The sequence below is a fragment of the Lepidochelys kempii genome, chromosome 23, assembly GCF_965140285.1.
Source record: "Lepidochelys kempii isolate rLepKem1 chromosome 23, rLepKem1.hap1, whole genome shotgun sequence".
NCBI classification, from domain to species: domain Eukaryota; kingdom Metazoa; phylum Chordata; order Testudines; family Cheloniidae; genus Lepidochelys; species Lepidochelys kempii.
In genome coordinates, this window is record NC_136402.1 from 5,077,433 (window position 1) to 5,091,978 (window position 14,546).

Genomic DNA, 14,546 nt, shown 5'->3' on the forward strand with positions numbered 1-14,546 from the left:
AGACTTCTAGCTCAGCAGGGCTCAGGCTGGGAACATCTCCCAGGCTTCTCTGCTCTGTCCCCTCCCAGGCCTAGGCAGTCACGGCTCCTGCCCCCAGGTCTCTGTGGGTGGGGGAGCTTCCAGCCCCTCCGGCACGGGTGGCAGGATGTTTGTCTAAGGCAGGCCATGCGGAGACGACAGCAGCAGCGAGTGGCTCTTCTGAGCCCTGGAGGGGGGAGGAGAGATTCTGTGTCCAGCTCCCTTTGTCTCCCTGCCACCTTCCTGGGGAAAGGGGGAGGGGGCATGGGGACCCACAGACAAAGGTCCCCGATGGGGAAGCTTGCTCCCAAAGTGGTCACGTTAGAACTTCTTCCAGGGTCCTGGATGTGTTGACAAGTGCCATGTACAATGTGCAACCCCAAGACTATACATGTTTGTGCAAACGTGCCCCTGCGCAAGCGTGTGCCAACGTGTGTACAAACACACAATGCACACAGGAGCAAACACATCTGCAAACATGCCCGGCACCCCTCCATATGCAAACACACCTGGGCAAACTTGCCACTCTGCATGCATGCACGAGCAAATGCGCACGAGCAAACGTCACTGCACGCATGCACAAACAAACACGCAGGGGCACCCATGCAGTTGCCAATGGGCAACTCTGCCGGCATCTCCCATGCAGACTTGCCGCTCCCGCAGGCCTGCATGGGCCAACACACACTTGCAAGCAAGCTGAGATATCACAGGTGGCCTGGAGCAGATCAGAGAATCTGGCCTCTTGTCTCTCTCATTCTCACACCTAGCACTGGCCGCTGCCTTGTCCCCCCACTGACGTGACGGCCTGGGAGCCTTCTCCTCTGCAGCCCCTACCCCCTGCAAGAGCCTCCTTGGACTCGCTTGGCTGCAGCCTTCCCCCCCTTCCAGGGATGCCCGGGAGTGGCAGAAGGGTGCCGGCAGGACCCCAAACCACGGGCAGAGGGATCAGGCTCCCTGGTGCCAGCAGGGGGCGCTCTCCCCAGCGTGTGTGTGTGGGGGGGGGATGACCGCAGAGGGGAGAGAGGGGTCCCAAGGCTGAGTGGCGGGTGGTCCCTGCTCTCTCTGGGGCACCAACGGGGTGGGATGTGCGGGGGAATCCCAGCAGAAGGGGGAACACAGGAGAAGGAATGGTCCGCTGCCCCCCCAGCGCCTTGTTTAGTGGGGGAGACGACTCCAGCTACCCATGTAGACAGACGGGGCGGGGGGCGCGCTGCCCCCCATCTGCTTCCAGTGCGGGACAGCAGGAGAAGTGCGGGGGGGCTGGGGCGCCCTGCCGCGCTCTCCCGGGGCGGGGTGTGGCGAGAGCTGGCGGGGGCGTTTGGAGGGGGGGGAAGAGTCGTCTGACTTCATCCCCGGAGCTCGCCATTGGCCCCGCGGCCCGTCACTCACAGCACTTCCTCCTCAGTCCCGGCCGGCCGTAAAGTTTGGGGGGAAGAAAAAGAAAGCGGCGGCGGAGGAGAGCGAGAGGCGCCGGCCGGGTCCCCGTGCGCCCCCGGCCGTGCCAGGACCCGTGCGCCCCGGCCGTGCGCCCCCGGCCGTGCCAGGACCCGTGCGCCCCGGCCGTGCGCCCCCCCTGGCCAGCTCTCGTGCGCCGCGCCCCTCCGGGATGCGCTGCCCGCTTCGGATGTGACAGCCAGACCCCGCTTCGGATGTGACAGCCAGACCCGGACGCCTGGGTTCGGGGTGCAGGGGCGGGGGAGTCTGTGCGTCTCTCCGGGGGCCTCCATGGCCTCCCCACCGGCCTGCGCCGGTCCCCCGGCCCTCCCCTCTTCCCCCGGGACCCCGGGAGGCTGCCTGGCAGCCCCGGAGCCCGCGCCGGTGGCGCCTGGGTCCTGCGCTGCTTGCCAGGGGGTCTCTTTCCACCTCCAGATCGGGCTGACCCGGGAGTTCGTCCTGCTCCCCGCGGCCTCGGACCTGGCTCATGTCAAGCAGCTGGCCTGCTCCATCGTGGACCAGAAGGTAAAGGGGGGATGGGGCGGGTGTGGGGCGGTCTGGGGGTCAGGCGCTGCCCGGAGGGACCAGCTAACTCCGGGCCCAAGAAGCGAGAGAGGCTCTGTCTCTGTCTGTCTGTGTGTAATTGTGTCTAGATCGTCCTGTGTGTGTGTTTGTGTATCTAAATTGGCGTGTGTGAGAGACCATGTGCGATTGTATGTTGTGTGTATGATTGTGGTGTGTGACTGCGATTGCGTGGTGTGTGTATGATTGTGGTGTGTGACTGATTGTGTGTTGTATGAGTGTGTATCTTTACTGTTGTGAGTGTGTGACTGCGATTGTGTATTGTGTGTGATTGTGGTGTGTGACTGTGATTGCATGTTGTGCGATTGTGTGTTGTATGATTGTGTATCTGTATTGTGAGTGTGTGACTGTGTGTTGTGTGTATGACTGTGCTGTGTGACTGTGTGATTGTGATTGTGTATCTGTACTGTTATGAGTGTGTGACTGCAATTGCACATTGTGTGTATGATTGTGGTGTGTGTGTGTGTGTGTGACTGTGCGGTTCTGTGTTGTGTGTATGATTGTGGTGCATGTGGCAAGAGTGTTTGCATGACTGTGTCTGTGCATCAAGACTTAATGTGTGTGCCTGGAATTGCGTGTGTCCACATGGGTGTGTGTCTGGGAGCCTGTGAGCTGGGCTGCCTGTATCAGCTGCGTGGGGTGGGAAGGTTTAACTGCAGTTGTGGTGTTTTGATGCTATACTGTGCATGGTGGAGGGACAGGCGGGCCTGGGATGGGGGTCGATGGGGAAGGAAGTGGGGTGCAGAGGGGATGTGGGAAGCTGTGTGGGGGTAGATAGGGTAATGAAGCCAGGCGGAGGGTCTGGGAGGCAGCCAGCTGGGGCCAGACTCTGGGTTGGGGTTGGGGGCTGGGTCCCATCTCCGCCCGACTCCCCCCATGGGGGCGGGGATTTCATTTGGTTGGAAACTGCAACTTTTGCGGTTTAAGCTCCGAGTCTGGTGCTCCTCATCCTCCCCCAGGTAAAGGGGTTCTTCTGCCCCCACTCCCCGAAACAGCAGGACTTCCACCAACGAGTGGAAACTCTACCCGTGACTCTTTGCCTGACGGGAAAGGGATGAGGTTTTCCAGCTCCCAGAGGCCCAGCTGGGTTCACGGAGGCCCATGGGATGGGGCAGATCAGAGGGGACCCCTCCATCCTTGTCGTGGGGCATGACAGGGAAGGAGCTGTGGGGCCAGGGTCTGGTCTGGGTGCTGGGAGGTCTGGGAGTTCAGGGCTGGGTATCTGTGCTGGGAGTTTGGGTCTGGGTGATGAAGATTCTGCAGTGTGTGTTTCAGGGACTCCCTTGATCACTTGATTCCCAGTAAGGAGCTCCAGGACTGACCTCCCTCCATATATCCCCCCCTCCCTCCCCCACGCTGGTGTCCTTCTCCTGGGGTCTTGGGGCACAGGCTATGGAGACCTAAAGGGAAGGGGAGCAGAGGGATGCATCACAAACCTGTTTCATGCCCCCCTGCCCCAGTCCAAACTCCGTGCTGTTGGGGCTACCTTTCCAGTTGGATCTGCCGTCCCTGCACAGGAGCTGCCAGGGCTGGGAAGCAGGGGTGACCCCAACGGCTAGGGTTGTGACCCTTCCCCCCCCCCCCAGCTGGCTGGGGAAAGGGCCCCTTCTCCCTCTGCTGGATCTCCTAGCTGGAGAGCCTGAGCAAGGAGAGCCTGATCTCCAGAGCCTGGGCAAGGAGCGACTTTGCAGCTGGCTCGGACGCCATGAGTCAGAACCGATCCAGATCACTAGCCCTCGAGCTTGGCCCAGATTGGTTAATCCCCGAGGCCTTGGACACAGTAGCTTCTGGCGGGGGGGTGGGAACAGATGATGCCATAGCATCAGAGAGCCCTTTTGTGGGGCTTAGGGAGGTATCCCTCTGGGGGTGTAGTGCATTCATTGTGGCGGGGTGGACAGGAAGGGCGTTGTGGATGTGAGGCATGCAAGGAGGGGAAGGCGCTAACTGTAGGGGCCACGTGGGGGAGCCGGCCAAAGGGTAAACAGGGGCCGTTCTTGGATGAGAGACCTCAGAGATGCTGCAGGCAAAGACGTTGTGGTCAAGTGGAAAGGGCACAGGATTGGGAGCCAGGACTCCTGCATTCTAGCCCCAGCTGTGGGAGGGGAGTGGAGGCTAGTGGTTGGGCGGGGCCTGGATGTCAGGACTCCTGGGTTCTGCCCCCCAGCTCTGAGGTTTAATGTGGCCTTGCATTCAGCACAGGAGACTGTAAGGCCTTGGGCAAGTCATGTCCTCTCTCTCTGCTCTCCTTGTACTCTACTGGGCATTGAGATCCGTGGGTGTGCAGTGCCATTGAAGAGTTGTGTTACTACCTGTAAGGGGTACTCTTCCCCTCGGATGCAGTATTGGGGCATTGCCTGGGGGCCCCAGGCAGGGATCAGCCCCAGCCTGGTGCTAGGGGTAGGGTGCTGCTGGAGGTGCTGGCCGCTATAGGAAATGCAAAAGGCCATGATTGCTTGTGGTTACTAAAGCTCCCACAGCTGCTTTTCACAAGGGAAGGCCTCTTAGCTCAGGTCTCCTGGCTAAATTCCAGTCTGGGTAGTTGGTAATTGTCTTCCACTTCCTTAAATTCCTGTCTGTAGTTTCAGGTTGGCTCATGCTTCACTTCCTCCGTTCTGAACCGTAGAAAGTTTGTCTGGCTGTGAAAGAGCTGCTGCGCCTCACCCCAGAGGTGGCTGCATTTCAGTGCCCAGTGTTTAGATTTTGCTCGGTGCTTTGTGGATCCTCCAGGGCCCCGTAGAAATATGAGCCTGCTGATTAGCAGGCCTTGCCCTGATCTTGATCTAGCCTTGAATAGAGGGGCCAGTCCCTGATGCCTGTGCTGGCCGGGAGAAGAGCTCCCTCCCTTCGGGTTTATTGCCTGCTGTTATGTGCCTGCTTCCTGCAGATCAGTAACAGTTTTGGCAGCAGCTGGGAGAAGGGAAAGCGTGACTCCGGGATTAACCCTTAGCTGGCCAGTCCAGGAGGAGGAGAAAAAGGCCGGGTTTGACCATCCCGGCTCTTTGGGGATGCCCTAGAACGAGCCAGCTGGCCTCGTAACTGGGGTGTGTGTGATTATTCCCACTTCCCCTGTTGTGGGCTCACGCTGCCTCAATGCTCCCCCCCCCCAAGTCTTCTCTTCTGGTGGGTCTACAAGGGGAGCAGAATGGGGCATCAGAGTCACTCCCCCTCCCAGGAGACACCTCTTACCCCAAAGACCTGCCTCCCTAGCTGGAAATCCGTTCCCTGCCTCCAGAGACAGAGGAGCGAGGGAGGGAGACAGGCTGCTACCCCAGGCCTGCACTGGGATGTGGTATTGTAGCGGGGCTGGGATCCACCCCCTGCAACCCGTGGAAGGCCCTGAGGGGAGGTGGAGAGCGGATTCACCGGGCTGCAGCTGCTTTTGTCTCTTATGGCGCTGCCATGCTCCACCCCAGAGGGGGCTGCATTTCGGGGCTTGGAGGAGCAGCCCCCGTAGCTTGGTAGGGACAAGGCACGAACTGTGCACACATACCGTGTCATCCCCCCTCCCCGATCAGTTGTCCGCATTTTGGAGCAGGGACTGTCTTTCTGTTCTGTGCCAAGCGCTGCACAGAGACAGTGAGGGCGGGGGCTGTGGCTGGGCTCCTAGGCACGACCTCAATAAACACTAATAGCAATAAAAACATACAGCGCCTGGCGCAATGAGGTCCTGGTCCAGGAGTGGGGTGCCTAGGTACTACCGTAATACAACTAATAGTTATACAATACAGAGTAATACAGCCACTCTCACAATTGGGTCCTAGTGTGTGACTGGGTGCTGCCATAACACACCTAATAATTAGGATCACCTTGGCATTGGCTGATCTACCACAGGCTGCGTCCCATGGAGGCGGGGGGTACTGAACCAGGGTAGAAAGAAGAGCTCCTGTGGGCCTCCAAGGGACCAGACACCTTGTGGGGAGTAAGGCCCCACTGGCCTCATCTCCAGCTTTGAATCTGTAGCTAACTGCGGTGGACTTTGAATTCCTGGGATGTTATCAGGGACCGGGCCCTGCCCATGGAAAATGCTGTGGCCCAGCGTGCCTGTGCATGGCTGCCCTCCGCTGGGCGGTGTCAGAACCGCTCAGTCGTGTGTCATAGCCTCGCTGCTCATGGAGATTCTCCGGTGGTGCTGGGCTTTCCGGGAAAGAGGCCTGGGTTCTGTCCTTGCTGCTGTCGTGAGGTTCGGCGGCCAAAGTCTTGGGAGGCTATGGGTTTTGTACGTTACATGAGACAGCAGGAATGGGAGTGAAGTGTCATCACAGGTGAGGGCCGGAGGGTCTTTCAGGCTGCTAGATTTTATCCCTTTTGTGCTGGAAAATATGATCTAAAAATCCAGATCCAGATCCAGGTGAAGTGTCTTTTTAAAACAGTAACACTCAAAACCATTTCTCCACCCCCCCCCCTTTTTTTTTTTTTAAATCCTGTTTGGACAAATATCAAACCTTAGATTTTAGGTCTCAAAAGAAGCCAACTGTCCCCAGGAATAGTAAATTATTATTATTGAAGAGAATGTGGTAGCCCGTAGAGATGTCTAGTTTCTCTCCATTGTGGCAGGTGCTGTACAAACATGGCAAAACCAGCAAGTCTCTGCCCTGGAGAGCTTGCAGTGTAAAAGACTCGACCGACTAGCAGGGTGAGACCTAATTAATATAGCTTCTAAGTGGTTACTATAGTATTAATGTAGCTAAATAATTAGTAGAGCTGCTCATTATCTTCTCTTTTGCCCACACTTCACCCAGAAATGATTCCAAATAAATTTACGATTCTCACCATTGTATTGCAAACCTTGTGAGACTTTGAGTTTGTTTCCCTCCCCCTACAAGTCCCCAGCTGCAGGAGTCAGGTTATGACCTTCGGATCTCTGCTTAAATTTCTTTTTGTTTTTAAAATGTAAGTTCTTGTGGTTGTGGACAAAAGCTTGAAAATATGGGCCCTGAGATTCTATGATACCAGAAGGCAAATAAATAACCTCAGTTCTATTATTTAAAACAAAAACTCATGATTCTTGGGGCCTCTCTTTTATACAGTGTGTATATAGGACACTTTATCCCTGTGCTCTATCTATCTATTTATCTATCTATCTACATGCAAACACCCCCCACCCCTATTTTGTATCCATCCCTCTGTCCTAATCCGGCCCTCGTTACCACAGTACTGCACTCCTCGCAAATATTTAATGCATGTATTTCTGTAAATACCTCTGCTTCTGGGGTGGAAGGAATGCAGCCCTCTGAGTGCTATGGAGACGCTGCCCAGTCATGTGGGGTGGGGAAGTGAAGAACTCCCTTACTGCTACAGTGGGGAGTCAGGCTGGACAACTGTCCCGGCCCCCCAGCGGATTAGGAGCCCGGTCCGGCTCTCGGTCTCTTTGACAGCCACAAGTGGGTGGGACAATTGGTTTACGGGGTGTTCAGCTGGTCAACTCCCCCTGATTCACTGAGGCCTCCTACCGAGCCACCAGCCGCTTCCTGCAACCTGGGATCTTTGGGCAGCTCATGGCTGCACGGAGCAAAACTGCAGTGTTCACCACTGACCCTGTGGTTGTGGCCGGGTCACGTCCCACCCCACGGCTGGAGCCACAGCTGGGCGGAGTGGGTGGGGGAGGCGCTGTAATTAGCCCCCCCGCAGCTGCTGCCTCCCTCTCTCCCTGCACCAGGGAAGCAGCTGCTCCCCTTGGCCCGTGTGCTCCGAAACACCCATCCACAGGGTTAATCTCCTGTGTGAGAATCGAGACGGGCAGCCCTGGTGTTGGGATCCAATGATACGTGGCGGTACCAGAGCTGGGGTCTTCTTGCACAACAGGCCTGGGAAGGAAAGCTAGGCCCCGGGGGCACGCTTTGAACTTGGCGTCCTGGTCGGTGGGAGTTACCCTGAGCAGGCAAAAGGGCTCTGGGAGCCAGGATTCCTGGGTTCTATCCCCAGCTCTGGCAGGGGAGCGGGGTTCAGGGGTTAGAGCGGGGGGGGGCTGGGACTCCTGGGTTTCATCCCAGCTCTGGCAGGGGAGCGGGGTTCAGGGGTTAGAGCGGGGGGGGGGGCTGGGACTCCTGGGTTCTTTTCCCTGCTCTGCTTCTGACTCACTCAGCATCCTTGGATGAGGGACTTGGCCTCTACTGGGCCTCAGTTTCCCCCTGTGTGACGGCTCCACACAGCCTGTTGCTGCACCGTGGCTGCTGGAGGAGCCTGGCCCCTCAGAGGGGGAACGGGGGGGGCAGGGAGTGCAGTGTCGGCACCTGCACCAGCCCTTCACTGAACTCTCTGGGCCCCGGGCCAAGAGCCCTGCTTCTAACCACGTCCTGACAACAGGCAGCCGGCTGCAGCCGCAGAGCTGCGGCACGAGCCCTTTCCCAGAGGTCCCTCGTGGGCTCCCTGCCTCCCCGCTGCCTCCCCCCTGCCCAGAACCGACCAGGCCTTGGCCCTGTTCAACCCAGCTTGAGCTGCAGCTTCCCCAGCCCTGACCCCAGCCCCTCCCCCTGCTTGGCTCCAGCTCTGTGGGGCAGCCTTCCCTTCCTGTCTTTGATGGTCCCCAGCCCGGTGGTATCTGAGCACTTCACGCCCTTTGGTGTATTTATCCTCATAAGCCCTGCCTGTAAGGCAGGGTGGTGCTGTTCTCCCCCAGTCCCCCATTATAGATGGGGAAACTGAGGCACATAGGAGCTAAGTGACTTGTCCAAGGTTGCACAGAGGAGCCTGTTGCAGAGCTGGGAACCGAACCCTGGTCTCTTGAGTCGCTGCCCAGCTCCTTCCCCACCTGGCCCTTTGTGTCTTTAGCCATGCCACCCCCCAAGCCCAGGGCACATCACGGTTACCCCCGCCCCATCCCAGTCCTGTGGCCCCTCCTTCACGTCCCAAGAGTCCCCGTGTCCTGCTTGACAATACCCTGCCCCCACTTGCCCGCACCTGGGCACGTGGCCTCATCCTGAGGATGTCTGGGAGGGTAAGATGTTGAGGGAAGGGTTGTCTGTCTCCCTTCCCTCCTTCCATCCGCAGTACTGAGGCTGTCCTCGTGTCCATCCTTCTGTCCATCTGTCCTCCTGTCCCTCCTTCTCTCCACTGCTTGTCTGTCCATTTGTCCTCCTCTCCATCCTTCCGTCCACTGTCTCTGTCCATCTGTCCTCCTATCCAGCCTCCAGTCCATGGTCTGTCCATCTGTCCTTTGATCCATTCACTCTCTTATCTAACCATGTGTTGTTCTATCTATCCTTCCAGCTACTGTCTGCCCATCCATCCAGCCGCCTGCAATATCCTAGCTGTCCTTCTATTCCTCCTTCCATCCACTGTGTCTGTCTGTCCATCTGTTCTTCAATCCATCCTTCTACCCATCCGCTGTCTGTCTGTCTCTCCATTTTATCCTTCTCTCTGCCCTTCAATCTCCCTCTCTGCCCATCCGCCCACGCTGGGGCTGGCTATCTCAGCCCAGATCGGTCTGTCTCTCAGCCTCCTGGACTCAAAGAGAGGAACCCGCTTTCCTGACTTGTTTGTCGCTGCAGCAGGCCCGGTTCTGACCGTGCCAGCCTTGGGGATGTGCGCTGAGCTCTCCGGACAGCTCCCCTGCTAGCCGCTCTCTAGGCCCTGCGTGAGGGGTTTTATTGTCGCTTGGCTCTTCCTGAGAACAAGATGGGCGGTTGCGGCGGGGGGTCTCTGCAGAATCGCCATGGTGGGGTTTTGGGTTCTCTGCAAAAGCTGAAGCAGGGGTGGTTTGAGCCGGGGTACCAGCCTCTCTGTGCCCGCCCTGGACTGGGAAGTTGGGTTCAGAGAGCCGGCCCCGTGTGTCTGTGTGGGGGGGGGGGTGTTGGAGAGGGAAAAGGTGGCTCCCCTGAGCTGAGCTTGCAAGCTGGCTGATCAGGGTGCATCTGTGGGTGTGTGAGGTGACTCCTCCTCCTGGCGCTGGTGGAGTGGAACGGGCTGGGCCCTGCTTGGGCAGGAGGAAGGAAGGAAGAGGCCGGAGATCAACTGGAACCAGATCGCTCCTCGCTGGGGCCAGCTCAGAGCCAAAAATAACCCCACGGATTTGCATAAGCAGCTGGAGGGAGAGCGCGGCAGCCCCTGTGTCCAGGCTGCCCTTTGTGGGCTCTGCCATCAGATGTGGGGGGGCGGGAGGGGGGCGCCCTTCCAGCTGACAGTGGGGGAGCCAGAGCACCCAGTTCCACTGTACCGGTGGGGAAACTGAGGCATGGGGGAACTGAAGAGAATTGCCCAGGGAGTCTGTCTGCAGCAGAGCAGGGCCCTGCAGGCCACTGATGGGATAACACGCCCCCACCTAGCAGGTGGCACCAGGCACCCGTGCATCAGACCCTCATCCCCTCCTGGCTGGAGGAAGCCATCGGGGCAGCTGTGGGGCCTTTGGCCCGGGATCTTTTCTGTCTCCCCCAGGGAGCCCAAGCTGCCAGAGACCCTTAAACACCCCATGTGCCAGCCCTGTCTCCTGGCACCAGCACTGCCTTGGGGATGGATCTGGGTGGGGAGCTCTCGGAGCAGAGGAGGGGATGCACTAATGGGTCACGGGCCCTGTCTTTCCTCCCCAGCTCCTCCCCATGGGTGGGACCCCCAGAGTCCAGGCTGGGCTCAGCAGCCATGGAAGGTACTGAGGGCAGCTAGAAGTTCGCAATAATGCAACCACTGCTCCCCACCAGCCACCGCAACTTCTGTGAGATTGGGCTTAGAGTGAGGGAGTGGGGGGCAGCGCTGGGAACCAGGACTCCTGGGTTCTGTCCCCAGCGCTGGGAGGGGAGTGGGATCTAGTGGTTAGAGCAGGGGGACTGGGAGCCAGGACTCCTGGGTTCTGTCCCCAGCTCTGGGAGGGGAGTGGGGTCTAGTGGTTAGAGCAGGGGGCTGGGAACCAGGACTCCTGGGTTCTGTCCCAGCTCTGGGAGGGGAGTGGGGTCCAATGGTTGGATGGGGGGCAGGGCTGGGAGTCAGGGCTGGGTTCTATTCTGAGCTCTGTCATTGATTCGCTGTTTGATCTTGGGTGGCTCACTTGCCACCTCTGTGCTTTGGCTGTTGAATGCAGGCCTGGCTGCTCCCTGGCCCTACCCCTCTCTGGCTCAGTAGTGGGTGGGATGGGGTGGGCTATATATGCCCCCATGTAGAGGCGCACCGGCTCAGGGTGTTCCCTGCCAGCCAACAGGGAGCCGTCTTCTGCTGGATATTGGGTCTGGTAAGCTGTGGGAAGGGATCAGAAGTACATAAGAACGGCCATCCTGGGTCAGACCAAAGCTCTATCTAGCCTGGTGTCCTGTCTTCCGACAGTGGCCAACGCCAGGTGTCTCAGAGGGAACGAACAGAACAGGTCATCATCAAGTGATCCATCCCTTGTCATCCAGTTCCAGCTTCTATTAGATTTAGGGACACCCAGAGCATGGAGTTGCATCCTTAACCATCTTGGCCAATAGCCATGGAGGGACCTGTTCTTCAGGAACTGATCTAATTCTTTTTGAATGCTGCTATACTTTTGGCCTTCACAACATCCCCTGGCAAGAAGTTCCACAGGTTGATGGTGCGTTGTGTGACGAAGCACTTCCTTTTGTTTGTTTTAAACCTGCTGCCTATTGATTTCATCGGGTGACCCCTCCCTGGCTCTTGTTCCCTGAAGTGGTAAATAACACGTCCCTAGTCATTTTCTTCACGCCATTCATTATTTTATAGACCTCAGTCATATCCCCCTTAGTCGTCTCTTTCCCAAGCTGACCAGTCCCAGTCTTATTAATCTCTCCTCGTGTGGAAGCTGTTCCATACACTTCATCATTTTTGTTGCCCATCTCTGTACCTTTTCCAATCATCTCTCTTTTTTGAGATGGGACGACCAGAACTGCATGTAGTATTCAAGGAGTGGGCATACCGTGGCTTTCTATAGGGGCGTTATAATGTTCTCTGCCGTATTATCTATCCCTTTCCTAATGGTTCCTAACATTCTGTTCGCTTTCTTGAACTGTCCTGCTTGCTAAGCTGGTCTTTTCAGAGAACTATCCATGATGACTCCAAGATCTCTTTCTTGAGTGGTAACAGCTGATTTAGACCCCCTCATTTTGTATGTAAAGTTGGGATTATGTGCATTATATGCATTAATTTGCATTTATCAACATTGAATTTCATCTGCCATTTTCTTGCCTGGTCACCCAGTTTGGTGAGATCCCTCTGTACCTCTTTGTGGTCTGCTATGGACTTAGCTATCTTGAGTAATTTTGTACTGTCTGGAAACTTTGCCACCTCACTGATCAGCCCTTTTACCAGATCATTTAGGAATATGTTGAACAGCACAGCCCAGTACAGATCCTAGGGGGACCCTGCTATTTACCGCTCTCCATTGTGAAAACTGACTGTTTATTCCTACCCTTTATTTCCTGTCTTTTAGCCAGTTACTGATTCATGAGTGGCTTTTCCCTCTTATCCCATGACTGCTTAAGAGCCTTTGGTGAGGGGACCTAGTCAAAGGCTTTGTGAAAGTCTAAGTAGACTATATCCAGTGAATCATTCTTGTCCACATGTTTGTTGACACCCTCAAAAAATTCTAATAGATTGGTGAGGCGTGATTTCCCGTTACAAAGGCCATGTTGACTCTTCCCAACATATCCTGTTCATCTGTGTGTCTGATAATTCTGTTCTTTACTATAGGGTCAACCAATTTGCCTGGTCCTGAAGTTAGACTTAACCGGCCTGTAATTGCCTCTGCAGCCTTCTTAAAAACTGGATATCACATTAGCTCTCTGCCAGTCATCTGGTTCAGAGGCTGCTTTAAGCAGTAGGTTACCTACCATAGTTAGTAGTTCTGCAATTTCATAATTGAGTCCCTTCAAAACTCTTGGTCTTGGTGACTTATTACTGTTTAATTTATCAGTTTGTTCTGAAACCTCCTCTACTGACATCTCCATCTGGGACCGCTAATCAGATTTGTCACTGAAGAAGAATGGCTCACATGTGGGAATCTCCCTCATATCCTCCTTAGTGAAGACAGATGCAAAGAATTCACCTAGCTTCTTCTCTGCAATGCCTTTGTCTTCCTTGAGTGCTCCTTTAGCACTTTGATTATCCAGTGGCCCCACTGATTGTTCGGCCCACTTCCTGCTTCTGATGTACTTATAAACAGTTTTGCGCTAGTTTTTGTGTCTTTTGATAGTTGCTCTTCAAATTCTGTCTTGGCCGGCCTAATTATACTTTTACACTTGACTTGCCAGAGTTTATGCTCCTTTCTGTTTTCCTCAGTTGGATTTGACTTCCAGTTTTTAAAAGATGTCTTTTTGTCTCTGGGCTGCCTACTTTATTCTGCTGTTTAGCCATGATGGCATTTTTTTGGTCCTTTTACTGTTGTGTGTGTGTGTGTGTGTATAAATTTAGTTTGAGCCTCTATTCTGGTGTTTTCAAAAAGTTTCCATGCAGCTTGCAGGCATTTCACCCTTGTGACTGTTCCTTTTAATGTCCATTTAATTAGCCTCGTCATTTTAGTGTAGTTCCCCCTTTTTGTAGTTAAATGCTGCTGTGGTGGGTTTCTTAGGTGTTTCCCTCCCTACACTGATGTTAAATTTAATCGCCATGTGGTTCAGCTGTATGTGCCTCTTGGACCGGATCCTGTGCACCATGTAGGGCTAAATTAAGAATTGCCTCAGCAGGGTATTCACTGCATGGCTCGGCTGTGTCCCCCAGCACTCAGCCATGGCCTCCCCGTCCCATGTCTGTCTGTCTGTCTGTCCTCACAGTTCCCAGAGTGCGGCTTCTACGGGCTCTATGACAAGATCCTGCTCTTCAAACATGACCTGTCGTCCGCCAACATCCTGCAGCTGGTGCGCGTGGCTGGAGACATCCAGGAGGGGGACTTGGTGGAGGTGGTGCTCTCAGGTAACACACGCGTGTGTGTGGATGAGGGGGAGAGAGAAAAAAAAGGCTATGTGTGTGTCTACATGCCTTCTGCCCCCTGCTGGAGGGCATGGGTCCTGCTCTGTGTGTGTGTGTGTCCCTGCTGGAGGGAACGAGTCCTGCTGTGTCTGTGTGTGTGTGTGTGTGTGTGTGTGTGTGTGTCCCTGCTGGAGGGGATGAGCCCTGCTCTGTGTGTGTGTGTGTGTCCCTGACGCCCCCTGCTGGAGGGGATGAGCCCTGCTGTGTGTGTGTGTGTGTGTGTGTGTGTGTGTGTGTCCCTGCTGGAGGGGATGAGCCCTGCTCTGTGTGTGTGTGTGTGTCCCTGCCGCCCCCTGCTGGAGGGGATGAGCCCTGCTGTGTGTGTGTGTGTGTGTGTGTGCGTGTGTGTCCCTGCCGCCCCCTGCTGGAGGGGATGGGCCCTGCTCTGTGTGTGTGTGTGTCCCTGCTGGAGGGAACGAGTCCTGCTGTGTCTGTGTGTGTGTGTGTGTGTGTCCCTGCTGGAGGGGATGAGCCCTGCTCTGTGTGCGTGTGTGTCCCTGCCGCCCCCTGCTGGAGGGGATGGGCCCTGCTCTGTGTGCGTGTGTGTGTCCCTGCCGCCCCTTGCTGGAGGGGATGAGCCCTACTCTGTGTGTGTGTGTGTGTCCGTCCCTGCTGGAGGGGATGAGCCC

The 14,546-nt window shown here is 56.2% G+C and overlaps 1 protein-coding gene across 2 annotated transcripts in view; it reads left to right on the top strand.

The window, feature by feature from the left end:
- Positions 1-1,403: 1,403 nt before the first annotated feature.
- Positions 1,404-14,546, top strand: part of PRKD2 (protein kinase D2) — a 30,839-nt gene continuing 17,696 nt past the window's right edge. For both annotated transcript variants that reach the window (XM_073321462.2, XM_073321463.2), the window contains exons 1-2: positions 1,404-1,977; positions 13,722-13,860. In XM_073321462.2, the coding sequence (XP_073177563.1) occupies positions 1,744-1,977; positions 13,722-13,860 (373 nt within the window). In that variant the 5' untranslated portion in view covers positions 1,404-1,743. The remainder of the gene's footprint in view (positions 1,978-13,721; positions 13,861-14,546) is intronic.